Source organism: Bos indicus, chromosome 11 (assembly GCF_029378745.1).
Source record: "Bos indicus isolate NIAB-ARS_2022 breed Sahiwal x Tharparkar chromosome 11, NIAB-ARS_B.indTharparkar_mat_pri_1.0, whole genome shotgun sequence".
Classification (NCBI taxonomy): Eukaryota; Metazoa; Chordata; class Mammalia; order Artiodactyla; family Bovidae; genus Bos; species Bos indicus.
In genome coordinates, this window is record NC_091770.1 from 3,445,773 (window position 1) to 3,468,825 (window position 23,053).

The 23,053-nt window shown below is 40.5% G+C and overlaps 1 protein-coding gene across 9 annotated transcripts in view; it reads left to right on the top strand.

Annotated features, from left to right (window-relative positions):
• The window catches only part of VWA3B (von Willebrand factor A domain containing 3B), a 168,427-nt gene that overhangs the window by 109,057 nt on the left and 36,317 nt on the right, over positions 1–23,053 (top strand). For 8 of the 9 annotated variants that reach the window (XM_070798244.1, XM_070798245.1, XM_070798248.1 and 5 more), the window contains 3 exons: positions 4,918–5,036; positions 11,241–11,291; positions 18,052–18,256. In XM_070798244.1, the coding sequence (XP_070654345.1) occupies positions 4,918–5,036; positions 11,241–11,291; positions 18,052–18,256 (375 nt within the window). The remainder of the gene's footprint in view (positions 1–4,917; positions 5,037–11,240; positions 11,292–18,051; positions 18,257–23,053) is intronic. The other variant, XM_070798246.1, reaches the window with a different exon arrangement.

Here is a 23,053-nt window from a genome sequence, read left to right on the forward strand (position 1 = left end):
AATATTCACTGGAAGGGCTGATGTTGAAGCTGAAGCTCCAATACTTTGGCCACCCGATGTGAAGAACTAACTCATTGGAAAAGACCCTGTTGCCGGGAAAGATTGAAGGCAGGAGGAGAAGGGGAAGACGGGATAAGATGGTTGGATGGCATCACCAGCTCCATGAACATGAGTTTGAGCAAGGTCTGGGAGTTGGTGATAGACAGGGAAGCCTGGTGTGCTGCAGTCCATGGCGTCCCAAAGAGTCGGACACGACTGAGTGACTGAACTGACAGTCCTGTGCCCCACTTTCTTCATTTAGCATATGTTAGGCACATATTTCCCTGTAATGACCGTTTTTGGATGAATTTTAATAGTTGTAATAATATTCAGTAATATGAATTACTACAATTACTTTAGCTATTCCCTGCATTATTCAACAGTTTACTTGGCATTTTGTGAGTGCCTGTTTCCCTACATCTTAGCTGTCACTTACAGCAGTAACATTAAAAACAAAAAAACCTGCCTATTGCTAAGGGGAAATGGTACTCCAAATTTAACTTTTTTTCTTTTATTGTTTGAGAACAGTTTTTTATGTAAGCTAAATATATCTCTTAAAATTTTGGTTACATCATTCACATTCTTGGCAAACACGTCTTTTAAAATAGCAAAGTTATGCTCATTTCATGCCTCAATCACCAAGAACTCAAATCTGGTGGAGTTTAAGACACAGTATTTTACAATATAGATAAATTTCTAAAAATGTTGGAGCTTTAGCCATTACTTGAATTTATATAATTTTAGTATTTTACATATTTTGAAAATGGTTACGTTGCACATGTATTGTGTTTTAGAAACTAGTATTTTTTAATAGAGTAAAAAACTACAGAGTTCAGTGGAGAGGAAAAACAAGTAACAAAACTGCATTTCAATGTCTGTATATGGAAGGATTGAATGAGAAAATATATAGAGGGCTTAGGAGTTGGCAGACAGCAAAAGATAAACACTATTATCATTATTGATAAAACTGTTCTCAACTATTGATAAAATTATTGGTTAAGGAGTGTCTCTGGTCTAACAGTGGGAAAAATTCTAGCAGAACCAGCCCAAATTGAGGCTGTCCATGGATTCAGCAGTTATAGTCAGTGACTCTGTCTCTGCCCCTCTGCCTTTCTCACTCTGCTCTTCCTCCCTCGAGTTACAATCTCGCACAGACTGTGATTATCATTAATTTGGTAAGGCTTCTAGGTTAATCTCAAGAGGATTAAAATAGGCAATACCTTGAGGCTCCCTTTTATTATCAAATACTGTCCAGAAGGGCCCCGCCATAAGTTAGTAATGCTTGATTTCCATTATAAGAGGTAAAAAGTAAAACATGTTCAAAGGACATGTGACCAAGTGGTTTCATTCCCTTTTAAGCAATGTCAGTTTCCTCATTAACTGCACTCCCCTCCCCACCTGCCTCCCTACAGAAGCTGAACAGCCAGGATTCTGATCCCCCAAGTCCCTGTGAGAATGCCCTTTATGACCTCACAGTCACACCAAACTTGGCATCATAAAGAGAATGTCCTGTGGGACCTTCAGCTGATCACCATGTTGTAAAAACTAAGACCACAGACTGAAGGTGTGGAGCATGACTTTGTCTTTCCCTCAATCTGCACACAGAAAGGAATGAGAGTGGGTGCACATGAGCCACATTTGAACTGCTACCACCCTGAAGTCCAAGATGGCCACGCAAGGGATGAGATCCAAACCCACGAAAGAGGGAGGTAGAACGTTAAACAAAGGGTTTTCTTTACACACCTTCTGGCAGGGGTCCAGCAGATCCTGATGAAGTCATATAATGTTGCTAAATATTTTGTGGTGTTGATTTGCAGTTGAGCCATAAGTTGGCAATTTGAAGAGCTGTTTATAGACTTCTAAAGGGAACTTTTTCCCAGGAGGGATAAGAGTGTAGGATCTTTCACTTTTTTGAGGCTGTTTTTTCCCTCTAAAAGTTTATGTGGTATTTTAAAAGATGGTGGGTTTTGTTTGTGTTTTTTTCTTTTTCACTTTTGTAAATTTCTTTCAATATTCAAAATCCAGTCAACTCACCTTTATTTTTTGTTTGATTGATTTTTGGCTGCACTGGGTCTTCATTGCTTTGCACAGGCCTTTTCTAGTTGCGTCGCGTGGGCTTCTCTTGTTTCAGAGCCTGGGATCTAGGGCGCGTGGGCTTAGTTGGTCTGCAGCATGTGGACCCTTCCCTGACCAGGGATCAAATCCATGCCCCCGAAATTAACAGGAGGATTCTTAACTGCTCAACCACCTCAATTCACCTTTTAACCCACTGTTCAGGCTCCTTCTCTTGGACAAAGCTTGCTTAGAGGTCACATGATGAATTCTTTTGTCTTACAAGTAGCAAGATTTGACTATTCAGCCTAACTTAATTGCTTCCTTCTCAGTTTCCTGAATCTTTGGCTATTTTGTTTGTTTTGGTCTTGAGGTTTTAATTGCAAAATCAACATACATAGTTTTCAATTTCAATGTCTTTTTTTTTAATGATGTTATTTTATTATTCAAAATATTGTTCTTTTTCTCATCCATTTGTTTTCATGGCACATCTGTTTGTTCTTACACTTTCTTATAACTGTTACATCTTGGAGCAACTTAATCGCTAATTTTAATCAAAATTAATATAAAATTATTGTTAGGTGGTCATAAAATTAATTTCTACTCAAGTGAATTGATATTCAGATTGTTGATTTGCTCAGCTACCATTTGGGGCATTTTTGTGTGTGTGTGTTTAGGAGTTTTAGTTTGTTGGCTCATTTTTAATAAGACTTTTAAAAAATCTGTTTTTTCCTCTGCCTTCTTTTTTTTGCAGTTACCTAAATGCATCCCCTTACTCCCCGTTCATTGGCATTTAGAGCTCTTATCCCATGATGATACTGAGCTAGTGCAGATTGAGGGTGGCTTGGTTTAGTTCTTGGTTGTGAAGCTACACGAGCGTTCTCTCTCATCAGGCAGGGCCTTCTTGCAGGGGTGAGAGAACCTCACGCACCAGCTTCAGGCACTGAGCCTGACTCAGAGTCCCACTTGCTTCCTGGGAGCTGAGCTCCCTCTGCCCCTGCCGTCTTTGAACACAAGAGCCAACAAACAAACCTGCAGCTTCAGTCCTGCTGACGTGTTCAACTTTTTCTCTATAGAAATAATCGATGCATCTTTCTTTTACTTTCTTTCCTTCTTATTTTCCTTCTTTTATTTCTATGCATTTCTCTTAAATAATAACAATATAATTTTTGTATGATTTGGAGGCAAAGGGAAGCATGAACTCTGTATCATCTGGAATGAAAGTAAAAATTTACTTCTTAAAAGTGATTGCCCATATTTCTAAAGTGCCTACATGCTCCTTGTGGTTGGAATCACATGCAGTATTGAAACACCACTGTATCTCAGTATTTCTCCTGTTAGACTTTCTTTTGCATATGAATATTAAGATATGGAATATACCTTTTGAGGAACATACATTTATTCCTTTATCAACAGATATTTGTAAAGGGCCAAGCCTTGTTCAGGTGATAGAAATAAAGAGGTGATGAAACAAAGTTCCTGCTCTTAAGGAGCTTACATTTCTAAAGAAGGATAAGTGAAAGTCACTCAGTCCTGTCCAACTCTTTGCGACCCCATGGACTATATAGTCCATGGGATTCTCCAGGCCAGAATACTGGAGTGGGTAACCTTTCCCTTCTCCAGGGGATCTTCCCAACCCAGGCATTGAACCCAGGTCTCCTGCATTGCAGGCTAATTCTTTACCAGCTGAGCCACAAGGGAAGCTCAAGGGAGGATAAATAATATGCAAATAGGTAAAAGTGAAATATTGGGCTTCCCGGGTGGCTCAGTGACAAAGAAACTGCCTGCCAAGGTAGGAGACCCAGGTTCGATGGTTGGGTTGGGAAGATCCTCTGGAGAGGGAAATGGCAGCCTACTCCAGTATTTTTGCTCAGGAAATCTCATGGACAGAGGAGTCTGGTGGGCTACAATCCATGGGGTCACAAAAGAGTTGGACACGACTTAGCAACTAAGCAGCAACAAAAAGTAAATTATTACAGGTCCTATTAACATAGCATGGAATCAGAGACATCCCCAAACCCAGAAAGAAGCAAGCATCAGATGCAGACAGAATTTTTTTTAAATGCCCTCTCATTCTGGTTCTCTACTGTTGTTACAGAGCATGGTTTCATTGATCACTAAGCTGTCTTTATTTTACATGTCTAAGAATCTCTTCCAAATTGATAAGGAAAATGGCCCAGAGATATTAATTATAATCGTATATTCTCAAGAGAAAATCAAATTTAAAATAAGTACTTGAAAAAGATGTTGAATCCAACTGAAAAGTGAAAGTGTTAGTCACTCAGTCATGTTTGAGACTTTTGTGACCCCATGGACTCTAGCCCGCCATACTCCTCTGTCCATGGAATTCTCCCGGCAAGAATACTGGAGTGGGATGCCATTCCCTTCTCCAGAGGATCTTCCCAACCTAGGAATTGAACCCATGTCTCCTGCATTGCAGGTGGATTCTTCACCATCTAAGCCATCAGGGAAGAACCTAACTAGTCATTTACAAAGTAGCAGCAATGAGATTCTATTTCTTATTGCTCATGCCCATCAATTTGACAGAGTCTTATGAAGAGAATACTTGGTTCTGATTAGGGTTTCCTGAAATAGTTTTTTGAGGTGATGGTTATTTTTAAAATATGTGGTTTTAAAAATTGGAAGGAAAAGATTAGCAATGATATCTCTGATTTTTATTTCTTTATTTTTTATTTTCTGTATTTTCTAATTTCTCTACAAATCTAAAGTATTGATTTTCTAGCCAGAGAAACATATTGTACAACCATTAAATGGAGTTTTGAAGGCACATGTTAAGTGACACTTTCCTTTGACATTGGCGTATAGGTGTTCCCTCTGGCACATGTGTGCAATGACACAAATAAGATGACTTTAATTAACCCCCAAGGAGTGAAGCTCAATATCTACAAGCAAAAAGTGGAACAGGCAATTAAGTCCTATGAAAAGTGAGTATTACTCCTGGCTACTCTTTAATGGATGTGGAATTTGTTTTGGCTTTTCTCTTGTTTTAGCTTAAAATTTTCATCTGGAGCAGCTATTTAACAATAGTCCATAAGAAGTATTAACAGCAGCCCCAGCTAACAGAAGGGGCTTCCTCTATGCCTGTGCTGCATTAAGTACATTACCTGAATGTGCCCAGTAGGGTTTTCAAGAAACCATCTTTCCTTTCCAAACTCTGTAGACATCTCATGTTTCCATAAACTCTTTTTTCTTTTTAAAGATTTTCTTTTGATGTGGACCATTTTTTTTAAGTCTTTATTGAATTTGTTACAATATTGTTTCTATTTTTTATGTTTTGGCTTTTTGGCCACAAGGGATATGGGACCTCATCTCCCGGACCAGGGATCGAACCCCAGCCCCCTGCCTCAGGAGGTGCAGTCTTAACCACTGGACTGGCAGGGAAGTCCCTCCATGAACTCATAAAGCTTTCTTTTTAGCAGAGTGAACTGGACCATTTTAGCATTTAACTTTCTGTAAAGTGACTAATAAAACCCCACAATAATGACATAATTTACTTAAACAATTTTTAAATCAAAAGCAAGATGATGACCAAGTTGACTGCAGTGAAAACTGTACTCTTAAATAGTCACTGTGTTCATGCTGAGTTAGGGGGCCTGTCTTCACAAGGGCAGATAACCCAGGATTTGGCAGGCAACTGCCAGGCTGGAGAAGAGATCCAGATGGGAAAGAAACCCAGGGTCCTTGAATCCCAGCCCCTTCCTGGGGCCTGGCTCCTTCAGGCCTGACCTGGGAGCCCATCTCAGAGTGGAGATTACTGCTCTGTGGTTAGAATCTCACCCTCTCCCAGCTCTCTAGTCACCTCCCCACCCTGCCCTGTAGCACTTAATTACTCCTTATGCACACTCTTGATTAAACTTTGAGCTATCCAGCTCCTCCAGGCAAGTTCTTATTCTTGGTTCTGGAAGTTGTGTAACTGGGTTTTCATTTACTACCATGTGGTTGGGGAAAATCCAAGTAAGCAAAAGTGATCAGGGCCCAGGCCAGCCCTTACTGGTCTACTGTCATTTTTTCGTGTGTCTAGTGTGTGTTCAAAAAAGTATTGGTTTGGTCCCAAAGTTCGGATTTTTCCATTCCATGTTATAGAAATACCCAAATAGACTTTTTTGACCAACTGAATATAAGGTCTGACTTCTGCCACCTGGAGTGCAAGACCCAGCCCAGAGACTGGCCTTTCTGTACTAGGCCCACCTCTGCTGCTGCTAAGTCACTTCAGTCGTGTCTGACTCTGCGACCCTATAGACGGCAGCCCACCAGGCTCCCCCGTCCCTGGGATTCTCCAGGCAAGAACACTGGAGTGGGTCGCCATTTCCTTCTCCAATGCATGAAAGTGAAAAGGGAAAGGGAAGTCGCTTAGTCGTGTCCAACTCGTCGGGACCCCATGGACTGCAGCCTACCAGGCTCCTCCGTCCATGGGATCTTCCAGGCCAGAGTACTGGATTGGGTTGCCATTGCCTTCTCCTAGGCCCATCTCAGGCCTCTCCAAATCTGCTTACACTTGAGCTTCTTCTGCTACCCTCACCTAAGAACTGAGGCTGTGTTACATGGGCTCCTTCTGTTGCCTCAAGGCTTTTCTGAGTCTTTGTGGGCCCTTCATTTCCCTCCAAGGCAGGCTGAACTCTCCCAAGGGTCACCCTCCCTGCTGGGCCAGAGACTTTGCTCTGTCTGGTCCTCTTCTCTGCCTCTTCCTCTGCACCAGGCAGGCCTTCCCTTGCCTCCAAGCTCTATTGCCACTCTCCCTGCCCACCCACCCAGCTATCCTCTTTCATCCCTTCTTGCCTCAGCACTAATGGCCACCGCCACCCCCCCCCCCCCCGCCCCGCCAACCCAGAGGCCCTTCCCCAGCGACTCTCCAGCACCCACTTTGACTGTGGTGCTTGGGAGTGCTCCCAGCTTCAACGCAGGCCTGCCTCTCCCCTGTGAGGATGTCAGCCCCCAGGGCAGACTCTGGGCTGCTGGCTTTCCCCCTGGTCTCCCTCTTCCTAGCAGGTGTCACTGTATATATTTTGACTGTTGGAATTTAATTTGAATTTGATCTAATTCAGGTTTAGTTATTAAAATTCATCTAGTTCAGTTATATAAAATATAATATAATGATATCATTTATATTATAATTTAATTTGCTTGACTCATTCAAATATTTGAGTGCTGTGATTACCTGGTCTGTGAAAGCCTACAACAGGGCCACAAGCTGGGGCTTTGAGGTCAGACAGCTCAGGGGTTTCATTCTTGGCTCTGACAGTTGCTTGACAGATCATGTGACACTTGTGAGCTTCAGATTCCTTATTTGCAAAAATCTGGTTTGAAGGTTATGTAAATTATATACATAAAGAGCAACTAATGTTAATTACTTCCCTCTTTCATTCCCTGAATCTGCTGATGCTAAAATAACCATAAATACATGGGATGGAAAAGTCAAATAGTTCTTTCCACTAAGATGACCCTTTCCTGAGAATTTCCAGAAGGACAGAGACCCTCTGTTCCTAGGCAGAAGAGAGTCCTTCATTCATAGCAAAACCAAAATACAGACCTAGTAGTGCTTTGTCCCAGTTCTTACTTCCAATAAGTGAATCTGGAAAAGTCTTTAATACCCTCAGAGAAATATTATACCATATTGTTATTAAAATAATAAAATACTATTAATTTAAATATGATTATTAGCATTAACTTTAATATGATTAATATTGATTGAATGTATATTATTTGGTATCATTAATTTGATGTTTATTTTAAATGAATTATTTAATATTGTTTTTAATAATATTAACATTCATATTGTATAGAACAAAGCTTCTGATCTTTTGTGTTTAATAGTATTTGTTTGCTGGTATAAATGTCAGTTCCCTTTTCCATCTTGCTCCATCTTTCTAAAGCTATGCAGACTATGAAAAATAATTAGTGAAACTTGATTTATCCCCATCTCATCCCCAATAAAACATTTCTAAGGAGTTTCCCACCACAGGTAAGCCAGATATAACTCTTAAGTCTGTATGGTTGGGGATGACCAAGTAAGTTGGAAGCTCACAGTCCTTTGGTCAAAGTAGTGACACTCTAGCTATTTTGGTCACACCTAATTCCCTTGTGTTTCAGTATTTTAAGAATTGCAGGAGCAGTTTTGACTTTGTGTATCTGCACATAAGCTCTGAGGATATCAGTGCTGGCTAGATTCTTGGGTGATTTTTATGTAGCTATGTTCATGGTGAACCTGAAGTCAAGTTTGGTTCTCCTAAAAACAGAGGAAGATTGTGGTTTATCAAACCCCAGTATCCCGGATGGCTCTCATCCCACACTTTTAAAGGCGTTCCTGCGGCTGCCTTCCACACTAGTGGAGCCAGGATTCATATACTCTCCACGACCCTCAATTCATGCCTGCTTGCTTTTGCTGTGTGCTTTGAAATAGTTCAGTGAAGATGGCAAATGGAGGAATAATAGGGGATATGAAATACATACCCTCTTACGAAAATATCTTCTGAAGAAACAAATTAAAATTAGAGACGGGGGACTTCCCTGGCAGTCCAGTGGTTAGGACTTCTCACTTCCAATGCAGGGAGTGTGGGCTCAATGCCTGGTGGGGGACTAAAATCCCACCTGCATGCAGCATGGCCAAAATAATAATAATAATAAATAAAAACACTAACCTTTGAGCACTTAGTACGTGACAGGCACTGTGGTAAGCATTTTTTTTTTCATTTTAAAAATAAAATTAGAGACATGTCATAGCTAATTGGACCCACATTCACCAACCATTCCTGAATTTCTAAGTCTCCCTCTTCTTTAGAACCTGGAAGGAATGAGCCTTAGTTATTTCTGATCACTTTATACATACTGCCCATTTAATCCCCTCAATGCCAGGAGTAAGTGGTGTTATCCTTGTTTTATTGGTAAGAAAGCAGTTTTCAAAAGTTGCATAACAGGGGTTTCCCTGGTGGTCCAGTGGTTATGAATCTGCCTTGCACTGCAGGGGTTGCAGGTTCGATCCCTGGTTGGGGAACTAAGATCCCACATGCCATGGAGTAACTAACTAAGCCTGAGTGCCACAACTACTGAGCCTTGCATGCCACAGCTAGAGAGTCCAAGTGCTGCAACTAAAACCTGACACAGCCAAATAAATGAATATTTTTTAAGTTATGTAATAGGAGCACACAGCAGTAAAGCAGAGCCTCTGAGATTTGAACCCAGACCAGAGTCTGCCAAGCCCTTGTCTACATTCCCAGCCTCTCTCTTCCATTGCCTCCACTTTCAAGGTTTAAATTTTAAAATATTTTTAAATAGTTTTTTATTTTCCATAAATGCACACAAGTTTTAGAAGCCCTCTTTAATCAACCACATGATTAAAGAAAATTGGGACTTCCCTGATGGTCCAGTGGCTAAGACTCCACACTCCCAATGCAGGCAGCCCAGGTTCGATCCCTCAGGGAACTAGATCCCACAGTCCACAACCAAAAAAATCCTGCATGCCACAATGAAGATTAAAGATCCTATTGTGTGTTAGTTGCTTAATTGTGTCTGACTCTTTGCAACCCCATGGACTGTAGCCTGCCAGGCTCCTCTGTCCATGGGAATTCTCCAGGCAAGAATACTGGCTGGAGTGGGTTGCCATTTCCTTCTCCAGGGGATCTTCCCAACTCAGGGATCAAATCTTCATTGCAACCCAGGTCTCCCTCATTGCAGAAGAATTCTTTACTGCCTGAGCCACCAGGGAAGCCCTGCGTGCCGCAACTAAGACCCAGGGCAGCCAAAATAAATAAATAAATAAATTTTTTTTTAAAGAAAGCCAGTTTCTTGTGACCCCATGGACTATAGCCCACCAGGCTCCCCTGTCCTTGGAATTTTCCAGGCAAGAATACCTAAGTGGGTTGTCATTTCCGACTGGGATCTTCCTGACTCAGGGATCAAAACTGGTCTCCTGCATTGCAGGAAGGTTCTTTACCGTCTGAGCCACCAGGGAAGCCCTTCTAAAGAGGCCACAAAGAACCAAAACTATCAAAGGAGACAGGGGCAGAGCTGGCTTGTTTCCTGCTTCCTGACACTTTCTATCACTTACAGAGCGTTTACCTGTGTCAGACACAGTTCTATGTACGATGCATACACTTGCTTGTTAAATCTGCACTGCAACACTGGGAGGGAGGTACTGTTATTATCCGCATTCTACAGAAAAGTTGGCTACTGGCCCAAAGTCTACTGGATAATAAGAGGGGAACACTGGGCTTTGGGCCCAGTGGCTCCAGAGTCTGTGCTGTTTACCACCACACTAGACCCCCTTTCCATGACCTCCCCAAGCTCATGATGGGTGATCAGGGCAAGATAACACCACCCAAAGTATGCTCCCAGAGCCCTGTGCCACAGACACTGGGCCCAAGGATTAGGAGCGTGCCTCCTGGGGAGTGGCAGTATTCTCCCACTCCATCTTATTGAGACTTTTCTTTTCATGGACACAGCTCACAGCCCATGGAGCCAGTGTTCTGTGCTTGGTGCTCCTGGAGCACCACTGATGAGTAACAAGAAAAGGAGCTATAACTACCCAACTGAAAGCACTGGCTCCAACTTCCTCCTTTCCAGAATCTTTCTGCAAACATGTTCAGTGAGCTTAGTCTCAGCCCCAACTCTCGATGCTGGATGAGCAAGGCGCTTCATCATTCTGCCCCCTCAGCCGCCACATTTGGAAAACGAGGAGGTCAGGCTGGTTGATCTCTAAAGTGTATCCCAGTTCTCTTATTTATGACCCTATTAACCCTTTTTTGTTCTGCAAATCCAGACAGAAAAATGTCTACAGGAGGCAGGCTAAGGGCACACTTGTATCTTTCCTTAAGATGAAAATCAGATGTTTAAAAATATCTTCATGCAGAGGTAATGAGGACCAGTTTGTTTGCTGCCTTTTCTCAGCCTGGGTTTTACCTAATGGAGCTGAGAAGTATGCCCTCCTTTCACATTTAGCATGGTTGCCACAGAGTCATAAAGCTTCTGCAGTCATGCCGAGGGAGGGAGACCCTCACATCCAGTCTCCAAGCAAGTGGTGATGGTGCGGTCCTGCGGGGGTGCGTGGCTTGGGCTTTCCCTGCCTGGGGTCAGCCTTTTCTTCTGGAGTAAAGTATTGCTATTAAATAATTATTGTTGACTTTTTTTTAAAACAGGCGCTTGAATAAAATTGTTTGGCGAGCATTATCTCCAGAGGAAAAAAAAAAGTAAGCCAGTTCCTTTTCATCTTTAAAATTGCTTTTTAATTTTGGTGAAATTCATATAACCTACAGTTAACAGTTTCTTTTGACTGTTTTTAAATGTGCTACTCGGTAATACTTAAGTTATTCACAGTTAGTTCACTTTGCTGTACGGCAGAAAATAACATTCTAAAGCAACTATACTCCAATAAAAAAAAAGTTTTTAATGTTGTGCAAGCCACACGTTCCTTTACTTTCAAAACTTCTCTATCATCTCAGAAAATACCTTGTACCTGCTAAGTACTCCTTCCCATTCCTCTCTCCCACTTTAGTAACTACCAGTCTGCTTTCTGGGCTTCCCTGATGGCTCACATGGTAAAGAATCTGCCTGCAGTGCAAGAGACCTGGGTTCCATCCCCGGGTTGGGAAGATCCCCTGGAGAATGGCAACCCAGTGCAGTATTTTTGCCTGTAGAATTCCACGGACAGAAAAGCCTAGCGGGCTATAGTGAGTTTTGAAAGTCTCCCAATTTTGTTCTTCTATTTCAAAAGTGTTCTGGTTATTTGTGGCCCCTTGAAGTTCAGTGTGAATTTGAGGATTGGCTTTTAAGAAAGTTATTTTAAGTCTTTGTCTGCCAAATCCAGTGTCTGAACTTTATGTGTCTGTTGCTTTTCTCCCCCTGTGAATGGGCTGTATGCATACATGTTTCTTGTTATTCTTTGTAATTTTTTGTTGAAAACTGAACATTTTGGACACTGTAACAGTAACTCAGGAAATTAGATTCTCTACCCTCCCCAGAAATTGCTACTGTTGCTTGATGAAGGCTGCAGTTGTCTGTTTAATGTCTTTCCACCTATTTGGCAAAGACTGTATTCTTTATCATGTGTGTTCATTGAAGTATTGTTTTGTTATCCCTGTGGTCAGCCAGTGACCTGACAGAGATTTCCCTACATGTCAGCCTCTCTCTCCATCAGGCGTTCTTCTGAATGCTATGTAAGTATTTAATTACATTCTTGAGTTCCAAAACAGTTAATTCTATCAAGTAGTTGTTTTGGTGAAAAGACCAATTCCTTGATTTTTCTACTCCACTGTCTTTCATGACATCACTTCCCTCCTTACCGTCTAAAGCATGATTTTGAGTAAGTTATGACACCGTTACTATATTACAGTGCTTGTGCTCAGTTGCTTCAGTCATGTCCGACTCTCTGCAATCCCATGGACCTTAGCCTGCTAGGTTCCTCTGTCCACAGGATTTTCCTGGCAAGTATACTAGAGTGGGTTGCCATGTCCTTCTCCAGGGGGTCTTCCCAACCCAGGGACTGAACCTGTGTCTCCTGCATTGAAGGTGGATTGTTTACCTCTGAGCCACTGGGGAAGCCCCATATTGAGGTAGTCTCCTCATAATCCTAGTTTGTTGAGTGTTTTCATTTTTAATCATGAGTGTTGAATTCATCGTGATTTTGCTGTATCCATTGAGATGATAATTTTTTCCTTCATTTTGTTACTGTGATTTATTATATTGACTGATTTTTACATATTGCATTCTAGGAATAAGTCTCATTCTTCAGTGTCTCATTCTTTTAATGTGTTGTTGAATTTTGTTTGCTAGTATTGAATCAGTGTTCAAAAGCAATATTGGGCTGTAGTTTTCCATCTCGTAGTATCTTTGTCTGGCTTTGGTATCAGGGTAATACTGGCATCATAGAATGAGTTTCAAAATGTTCCCTCCTCTTCAATATTTGGAATTATTTGAGGAGGATTGGTGTTAATTCTTATTTAAATGTTTGGTAGTTCTCTCCATGGAAGCCATATAGTACTGGGCTCATATTTGTTGGAAATTATTTGTTTGCTGATTCAATCTCCTTACTAGTTACAAGTCTGTTCAGATTTTTTATTTCTTTCTGATTCAGTCTTGGTTATATTTTTATAGAAATTTCCATTTCTTCTACGTTATCCACTTTGTTGGTGTATAATGGATCGTGGTAGCCTTTTATAAAATATCCTTCTTATTTCTCTGATAACAGTTGTAATGTTCATTCTTTCCTTTCTGATTCTAGTTATTAGACTTTTCTCTTTTTTCTTCTTCATCTAGCTAATAAGCATTTGTCATTTTTGCTGCTCTTTCCAAAAACTAACTCTTAGTTTCATAGATTTTTTTCTACTGTTATATTTCACTTATTTCTGCTCTCATCTTTATTATTTCTTTCCTTCTGCTAACTTTGAGTTTATTCTTCATTTTCCCACTTCCTTGAAGTATAAAGTTAGGTTGTTGATTTGAGTATTTTCTCTTTTTTAATATAAGTCTTTAGCACTGTAGATTTCCCTCTTAGGACTGCTTTTGCTATGTCTTAGACATTTTAATATGTTATATTGTTATTTTAAAATAGCTCAAGATATTTTACAGTCTCCCTTATGATTTTTTCTTTGGCCCATTGGTTGTTTAAGAGCATCTTGTTTAATTTACACATATTTGATTTCTAGTTTTATTTCACTGTGATTGGAGAATATATTTTATATGATTTAATCTTAAAACTTTTAAGACTTGTGCTTTTACATGTGGTTTATCCTGAAGAGAATGTTCCATGTGCTTAGGAAGCATATGTATTCTGCTATTGGTTGGTAGTGTGTTCTGTGTATGTCTGGTCTAATTAATCTATTATGTTTTTCAAGTCCTCTGTTTCTTCATTAGTCTTCTGTTTGGTGATTGTATCCATTATTGAAAATGGAAATTGAAATCTTCTCTTATCATGTTTCATTTTCTCCCTTCAATTCTATTAATGTTTGCTTCTATATTTGGGAGCTGTGAAGTTAGGTGCATATTTATAACTGTCATATCTTCCTTGTGGATGGACCCTTTTTACCATTATATAATGTCCTTCTTATATGCGAACTCAAGTGGGCCTTAGGAAGTATCACTATGAACAAAGCCAGTGGAGGTGATGAAATTCCAGTTGAGCTACTTCAAATCCTAAAAGATGATACTGTGAAAGTGATGCACTCAATATGCCAGCAAATTTGGAAAATTCAGCAGTGGCCACAGGACTGGAAAAGGTTAGTTTTCACTCCAGTCTCAAAGGCAATGCCAAAGAATGCTCAAACTACCACACAATTGCACTCATCTCACACACTAGTAAAGTAATGCTCAAAATTCTCCAATCCAGCCTTCAACAGTAGTGAACCATGAACTTCCAGATGTTCAAGCTGTATTTGGAAAAGGTAGAGGAACCAGAGATCAAATTGTCAACATCCATTGGATCATCGAAAAAGAGAGAGAGTTCCAGAAAAACATCTATTTCTGCTTTATTGACTACGCCAAAACCTTTGACTGTGTGGATCACAACAAAGTGTGGAAAATTTTTAAAGAGATGGGAATACCAGACCTCCTGACCTGCCTCCTGAAAAATCTGTATGCAGGTCAAGAAGCAACAGTTAGAACTGGACATGGAACAACAGACTGGTTCCAAATCAGGAAAGGAGTACGTCAAAGCTGTATATTGTCACCCTGCTTATTTAACTTATATGCAGAGTACATCATGAGAAATGCCAGGCTAAATGAAGCACAAGTTGAAATCAAGATGGCTAGGAGAAATACCAATAACCTCAGATACACAGATGACACCATGCTTATGTCAGAAAGTGAAGAAAACTAAAGAGCCTCTTGATGAAAGTGAAAGAGGAGAGTGAAAAAGTTGGCTTAAAACTCAACATTCAGAAAACTAAGATCATGGCATCTGGTCCCATCACTTCATGGCAAATAGATGAGGAAACAGTAGAAACAGTGAGAGACTTTATTTTGGGGGCTCCAAAATCACTGTAGATGGTGACTGCAGCCGTGAAATTAAAAGACGCTTGCTCCTTGGAAGAAAAGCTATGATCAACCTAGAGAGCATATTAAAAAGCAGACATTACTTTGCCTACAAAGGTCTGTCTAGTCAAAGCTATGGTTTTTCCGGTACTCATGTATGGACGTGAGAGTTGGACCATAAAGAAAGTTGAGTGCCAAAGAACTGATGCTTTTGAACTGTGGTGTTGGAGAAGACTCCTGAGGGTCCCTTGGACTGCAAGGAGATCCAACCAGTCCATCCTAAAGGAAATCAGTCCTAAATATTCATTGGAAGGACTGATGCTGAAGCTGAAACTCCAATACTTTGGCTACCTGATGGGAAGAACTGACTCATTGGAAAAGACCCTGATGCTGGGAAAGATTGAGGGTGGGAGGAGAAAGGGACAACAGAGGATGAGATGGTTGGATGGCATCACCGACTTGATGGACATAAGTTTGAGTAGGCTCCATGAGTTGGTGATGGACAGGGAGGCCTGGTGTGCTGCAGTCCATAGGTCACAGAGTCAGACATGACTGAGCGACTGAACTGAGCTGAATGTCCTTCTTTGTCTCTTGTAACAATTTATGACTTAAAATATTCATAATTTTCTGATTTTTTTTTCTGATTTACGAAGTCACCTTTTGAAGCTCTCTAGTGAATTTTTTGGGTTTCCCTGGTGGCTCAGAGGTTAAAGCGTCTGCCTACAATGCAGGAGACCTGGGTTTGATCCCTGGGTTGGGAAAATCCCCTGGAGAAGGGAATGGCAACCCACTCCAGTAGTCTTGCCTGGAGAATCCCATAGGCGGAAGAGCCTGGTGGGCTATAGTCCACGGGGTCGCAAAGAATCAGACACGACTGAGCGACTTCACTCACTCACTCACTCAGTGAATTTTTCAGTTATTGTATTCCTCAGATACAGAATTTCAGTTTGGTTCTTTTTATAGTTTCTGTGTCTTTGTTGATATTCTTAATATGTTCATCCATCATTTTCCTGATTCCATTTAGTTGTCTGTATTCTCTTTGAGCTCAATGAGCATTGTTGAGACAGTTATTTTCAATTCTCTGTCCGGTAATTCATAGCTCTTTTCTTTAGTGTAGATTTCTGGAGATTTATTTTGTACCTTTGGCCACTCTTCTCTATTTCTCTTTATTCCTTAGTACTTTTAGGCAAGATCTGGACATTTGGAAAGGCAGACACTTGTCCCAGTCTTTATAGATGACTTCTTAGAGGGGAAGACCTTCACCAGTCATTCTGACTAGAGATTCTGGGAACCTCTCACAACTTTTCTGAGGGTATTTCTTCTCTAGGAGTGGTGGTGGTGGTGGTGGTGGTGTGGTGTGTGTGTGTGTGTAATTTCCCAGTCAAAGAGATTTGCCCCTGTCTTTTCTCAGGAGCGGGTAGTCTTTTCCTCCCCCTGGTGTCTTTTTTGGGTACTGCAGTATCTCTGGTGCTGTAACCAGCCATGAAACTTGCCTTTGCTCTCAGCTGCCAGTAACCTGGCATGCAAAGTATGCTGCCATTTTTATTGGCACTCTGAGTCAAGTGAGACAAAAGCTAGTGTCTCAAGCAGCCCCACAGAAGGCGAAAATGTTGCATACATGTTCCACTCTTCTCTTTCGGAGAAGCCAGGATTTGATTTCCTCTGAGTTGCTCCCCACGTGCCAAGAAAGGGGAGGGGCTAGGCCAGGCAAAGTGCAACAAATGTTCCCAATACACACTTCAGTGCCCATTCTTCTTGGCTTTGAACACCTGGAGAGCTGGTACCTTTTTTTTTTTTTTTTTTTTAGTTCTACCAGTTTATTGCCACCAACCCATGACCCTCCACCCTCATGCACACATGCTCAGTCATGTAACCCCATGGACTGCAGCCTGCCAGGCTCCTCTGTCCATGGACTTTTCCAAGCAAGAATACTGGAGTGGGTTGCCATTTCCTTCTCCGAGCTGGTACCTTTTAACTGGCTTCTTGGAATTCTCACAAAGGCAGTTTGTCCACATATTATTGTCGGCATTTCTGTGGGGGAATGAGGTCTGGGGTTTCTCATTTTACTATTTTCCTGACATCACTCCCATTTAGATTTTTAATAAGGATTTTTGCTGTCTTCTGGAGACAAGTTTATCTGTGAATTGAGTCCTGTGATTGTGCTGGGTTTACAGTGTGCTCTTCCAACACACACAACACACACTTAAAAAAATAAAAAGACGTGACACCTTCAGCAATAAGAGAATGATAATTATGAAATGTTCTTCTCCCCATATCTCCCTCACTCAATCTATCCATCGCCCTCTCTGTACCTCCTTCCATGAATATCTGACTCAGAAGTAGCTGGGACTGGAAATAGAATTTAGAACTTGGGCCCTCCACACCCCACTGGCTTTCCCTGGAATCATGCAGCCTGTTCATCAGCTGATAGAAAGTTTGGCTTCTGTTCTTTGTGAACCAAATCAGTGAAACCGGAAAATATAGGCCTATTTAGGCTTACAAGAGGACAGGAGATAAAGGTAGCTAAAATGAGCTATTAGAAGAATTATTGCACTGAGACAAATATTTGGGTTTAGTGTTTACTTGTTTTCCAGAGTCACTGCTAGACATAGCTGTGTGAAATCTCTTTGAAACTTGCTTTTGCTTCTGCCAAACGTTAGACCTAAGTAGAAAGGAATGGGTTCCAAACATGCTGAAAAAAAATTGTTGGAAAAAAAAAAAACTCGTGTAACAAAGTTCTATAAAATCAGACCATCAAATTAAATAATGGGGAAAAGGGCCTTCCATGACTCAGAGATGATTATTTTTAACTTGTGCAAACTACCAAAGCCCCAGTGGACAAGAAGGCGTGGCTGCAATTCTGTCAACACCTGACATCTGCTCCGACAGATGTTTCTCAGGGGAGGGTTGACTGAAAAACCATCTTTCCATATGTTTTCTGTTATGATCACATTACTTTTCTCTTTCTTCTCCCTCCTCTAGGTTAGATGCAAACAAACCAATGCGGTACTTAGAAAACAAGGCAGCTTTGAACGAGGCATTAGAAAGGTTGAATTGGCCCATTTCGTTGAAGGAGCTCTCCATGCTGGAGAATGAAATCCTAGCTGGGAAAATGTACGTGCAGCAGGCCATGGAGCTCCAAGAGGCTGTCAAGAAGGAGAATTATGTAGGCAAAGCACTCGAAGAGGTGCGTACCATGGTGGGGTCTGTGTTTGCTCCCTCCCCTCTGGTCCGAGCCCTTGACATCTCTGTGTTGGCCATCCCTCTCCTCCACTTCTCAACACACTGATTTCTAAGACTTACAGCCAACCCACTGAAGGTCTCAGCACCTCTTTCAGTAGAAAGGAAATGGCATTTGATTTTACTCTGACCTTATTTTTTAAACAATACATGTTTTAACTGGAAAATAAAACTAAGCAGAAGTATCACAGAGTGATTAAAAGCCTGGACTTTGATATGAGCCAGACCAGCATCTAGTCTCAGATCTCCCACCTAATCCCCATGTGATCTTGGTCAGTGACTCTCTCTAAACCGTTTGGTTTTTTTTTTTTTAATCTGTAAGATAAGAGTATTAATAGTATTAATAGGCTTGTTATGAGAAAATGAACATTTAAAGTAGTTAGTATTGAAAGTCTTCCATAAGTATTAGCAATTATTGTTACTAGTAAAACAGACCTTCTAAAAAGAAAATTTATTATCTAGCAGCCTTAATATTTATTACCACTTTGGATCATTTACTTCTTTATTTTATTTTATTTTTTTTGGTTGCACTCAGTCTTTGTTGCTACATGTGGGCTTTCTCTGTTTGCAGCAAGTGGGGGCTACTCTTTGTTGCAGTGCATGGACTTCTCATTGCAGTGGCTTCTGTTGCTGCAGAGAATGGGCTCTAGGGTGCTTGGACTTCAGTAATTGGAGAAGGCAATGGCACCCCACTCCAGTACTCTTGCCTGGAAAATCCCATGGACGGAGGAGCCTGGTGGGCTGCGGTCCATGGGGTCGCTAGGAGTCGGACACGACTGAGCGACTTCACTTTCACTTTTCGCTTTCATGCATTGGAGAAGGAAATGGCAACCCACTCCAGTGTTCTTGCCTGGAGAATCCCAGGGATGGGGGAGCCTGGTGGGCTGCCGTCTACAGGGTCTCACAGAGTCGGACACGACTAAAGCGACTTAGCAGCAGCAGCAGCATACGTATATCCCCTCCCTCCTGAAGCCCTCTCCCATCTCCCTCCCCATCCTACCCCTCCAGGTTGACACAGAGCCCCTGTCTGAGTTTCCTGAGCCATACAGCAAATTCCCCTTGGCCATCTATTTTACATATGGTAATGTAAGTTTCCATGTTATATCTCACCCTCTCCTCCCCTCTCCCCATGTCCACAAGTCTATTCTCTCTGTCTGTTTCTCCATTGCTGCCCTGTGAATAAATTCTTCAGTTCCATTTTTCTAGATTCTGTATATATCCATTAGAATACAATATTTATCTTTCTCTTTCTGACTTCACTATAATAGGTTCTAGGTTCATCCACCTCATTAGAACTGACTCAAAGGCATTCCTTTTTATGGCTGAGTAATACTCCATTGTGTATAGGTACCACAACTTATTTATCCATTCATCTGTTGTAAATAGTGTAAATAGTGCTGCAATGAACAATGGGATACATGTGTCTTTCAATTTTGGTTTCCTCAGGGTATATGCCTAGGAGTGGGATTTCTGGGTCATGTGGTTTTATTCCTAGTTTTTTAAGAAATCTCCATACCTTCTTCCATAGTGGCTATATCAATTTACATTCCCACTGACAGTGCAGGAAAGAAAGAAGAAAGTGAAGTTGCTCAGTCATGTCCGACTCTTTGCGACCCCATGGACTGTAGCCCACCAGGCTCCTCCATCCATAGAATTTTCCAGGCAAGAGTACTGGAGTGGATTGCCATTTCCTTCTCCAGGGGATCTTCCTGACCCAGGGATCAAACCTGGGTCTCCTGCATTGCAGGCAGATGCTTTACCATCTGAGCCACCCTTTTCTCTATACCCTCTCCAGCATTTATTGTTTGTAGAGTTTTTGATGATGGCCATTCTGACTGATGTGAGGTGATATCTCATTGTAGTTTTGATTTGCATTTCTCCAATAATGAGCGATGTTGAGCATCTTTTCATGTGTTTGTTAGCCATTTGTGTGTCTTCTTTGGAGAAATGTCTGCTTGGGTCTTTTTCCCACTTTTTGATTGGGTTGTTTATTTTGCTGGTATTGAGTTGTATGAGCTACTTGTATATTTTGGAAATTAATCCTTTGTCAGTTGTCTCATTTGCTATTGTTTTCTCCCATTCTGAGGGTTGTCTTTTCACCTTGCTTATAGTTTCTTTTGCTGTGCAAAAGCTTTTATGTTTAATCAGATCCCACCTGTTTACTTTTGTTTTTATTTCCATTACTCTAGTAGGTGGGTCATAGAAGATCTTGCTTTGATTTATGTAATCAAGTGTTCTGCCTATGTTTTTCTCTAAGAGTTTTATAGTTTCTGGTCTTGCATTTAGGTCTTTAATCCATTTTGAGTTTATCTTTGTGTTTGGTGTTAGGGAGTGTTCTAATTTCATTCTTTTACATGTAGCTGTCCAGTTTTCCCAGCACCATTTATTGAAGAGGCTGTGTGCCCCATTTTATATTCTTGCCTCCTTTGTCAAAAATTAGGTACCCATAGGTGTATGGGTTTATTTCTGAGCTTTCTATCTTGTTCCATTGGTCTATATTTCTGTTTTTGTGCCAGTACCATACTGTCTTGATGACTGTAGCTTTGTAGTATAATCTAAAGTCAGGGAGTTTGTTTCCTCCACTCCATTCTTCTTTCTCAAGACCACTTTGGCTATTCAGGTCTTTTGTGTTTCCATATGAATTGTGAAATTTTTTGTTCTAGTTCTGTGAAAAATGTCATTGGTAATTGGATAGGGATCACATTGAATCTGTAGATTGTGTTTGTTAATATAGTCATTTTCACAATATTGATTCTCCCTACCCAGGAACACGGAACATCTCTCCATCTGTTTATGTCACCTTTGATTTCTTTCATTAGTGTCTTACAATTTTCTGTGTACCGTTCTTTTGTCTCTTTAGGTAAATTTATTCCTAGATACTTCTTTTTGTTGCAATGGTGAATAGGATTGATTCCTTAATTTCTTTCTGTATTTTCATTGTCAGTATATAGAAATGCAAGTGATTTCTATGTATTGATTTTGTATCCTGCAGCTTTGCTAAATTCACTGATTAGCTCTAGTAATTTTCTGATACTATCTTTAGGGTTTCCTATGTACAGTATCATGTCATCTGCAAACAGTGAGAACTTTACTTCTTCTTTTCCAATCTGAATTCCTTTTATTTCTTTTTCTTGTCTGCTGTAGCTAGGACTTCTAGAACTATGTTGAATAATAGTGGTAAAAGTGAACACCCTTGTCTTGTTCCTGACCTCAGGGGGAATGCTTTCAACTTTTTACCATTGAGAATAATGTTTGCTGTAGGCTTATCATATATTGGCTTTACTATGTTGAGGTAGGTTCCTTCTATGCACATTTTTTAATGTGCATTTAAAAGTTTAATCATAAATGGGTGCTGAATTTAGTCAAAGGCTTTTTCTGCATCTATTGAGATTATCATATGGTTTTTATCTTTCAAGTTGTTAATGTGGTGTATCACATTGATTGATTTCCGTATATTGAAGAATCCTTGCATCCCTGGAATAAACCAAGCTTGATCATGGTGTATGAGCTTTTTGATGTGTTGCTGAATTCTGTTTGCTAAAATTTTGTTGAGGATTTTTGCATCTATGTTCATCAGTGATATTGGCCTGTAGTTTTCTTTTTTTGTGTGTTGTCTTTGTCTGGTTTTGGTATCAGTGTGATAGTGGCTTCGTAGAATGAGTTTGAAAGTGTTCCTTCCTCTGCAATTTTCTGAAAGAGTTTTGAAAAAGTTTTAGAAGGATAGGCAATAGCTCTTCTCTAAATGTTTGATGGAATTCTCCTGTGAAGCCATCTAGTCCTGGGTTTTTGTTTTCTGAGAGATTTTTGATCACAGCTTCAATTTCAGTGCTTGTAATTGGGTTGTTCATTATTTCTATTTCTTCCTAGTTCAATCTTAAAAGATTGAACTTTTCAAAGAATCTGTCCATTTCTTCCAGGTTATCCATTTTATTGCCATACAGTTGTTCATAATAGTCTCTCTCTCTCTCTCTTTTTTTTTCTGGTCAGCAAGTCATCACTTATTCATTAACACAACTCCAAGTCCAGAAAGCTGCCTGACATGACAACTTTTCTTTCTTGGTTATGGTCCCCTCCAGACAGTAGAGTGACAGGGTCATGGATCCCCTTCAACAGAGCGAGATGTGCTTGCCCCAGGGTGCCCTCTTCAGAGATACCCTGTAATTTTGCCAGCCTTGCCAATGTGTGACATGGGGGGGTCACCCCATTGTCTGTTGTAACCTCTCCATTTTCATTTCTAATTTTGTTGATTTGATTCTTCTTTCTTTTTTCCTTGATGAGTTTGGCTAAAGGTTTGTCAATTTTGTTTATCTTCTCAAAGAATCAGCTTTTAGTTTTATTAATCTTTACTATTGTTTCTTTCATTTTTTTAAATTTATTTCTGCTCAGATCTTTATGATTTCTTTCCTTCTACTAATTTTGGAATTTTTTTGTTCTTCTTTTTCTAGTTGTTTTAGGTGTAAAATTAGGTCTTCTATTCAATGTTTTTCTTTTTTCTTGAGGTCGGATTGTATTGCTATAAACTTCCCTCTTAGAACTGCTTTTGCTGCATCCCATAGGTTTTGAGTTATCGTGTTTTCATTGTCATTTGTTTCTAGAAATTTTCTGATTTCCCTTTTGATTTCTTCAGTAACCTGTTGGTTATTTAGAAATGTATTGTTTAATCTCCATGTGTTTGTGTTTCTTACAGATTTTTTCTTATAAATGATATCTAGTCTCATAGTGTTGTGGTCAGAGAAGATGCTTG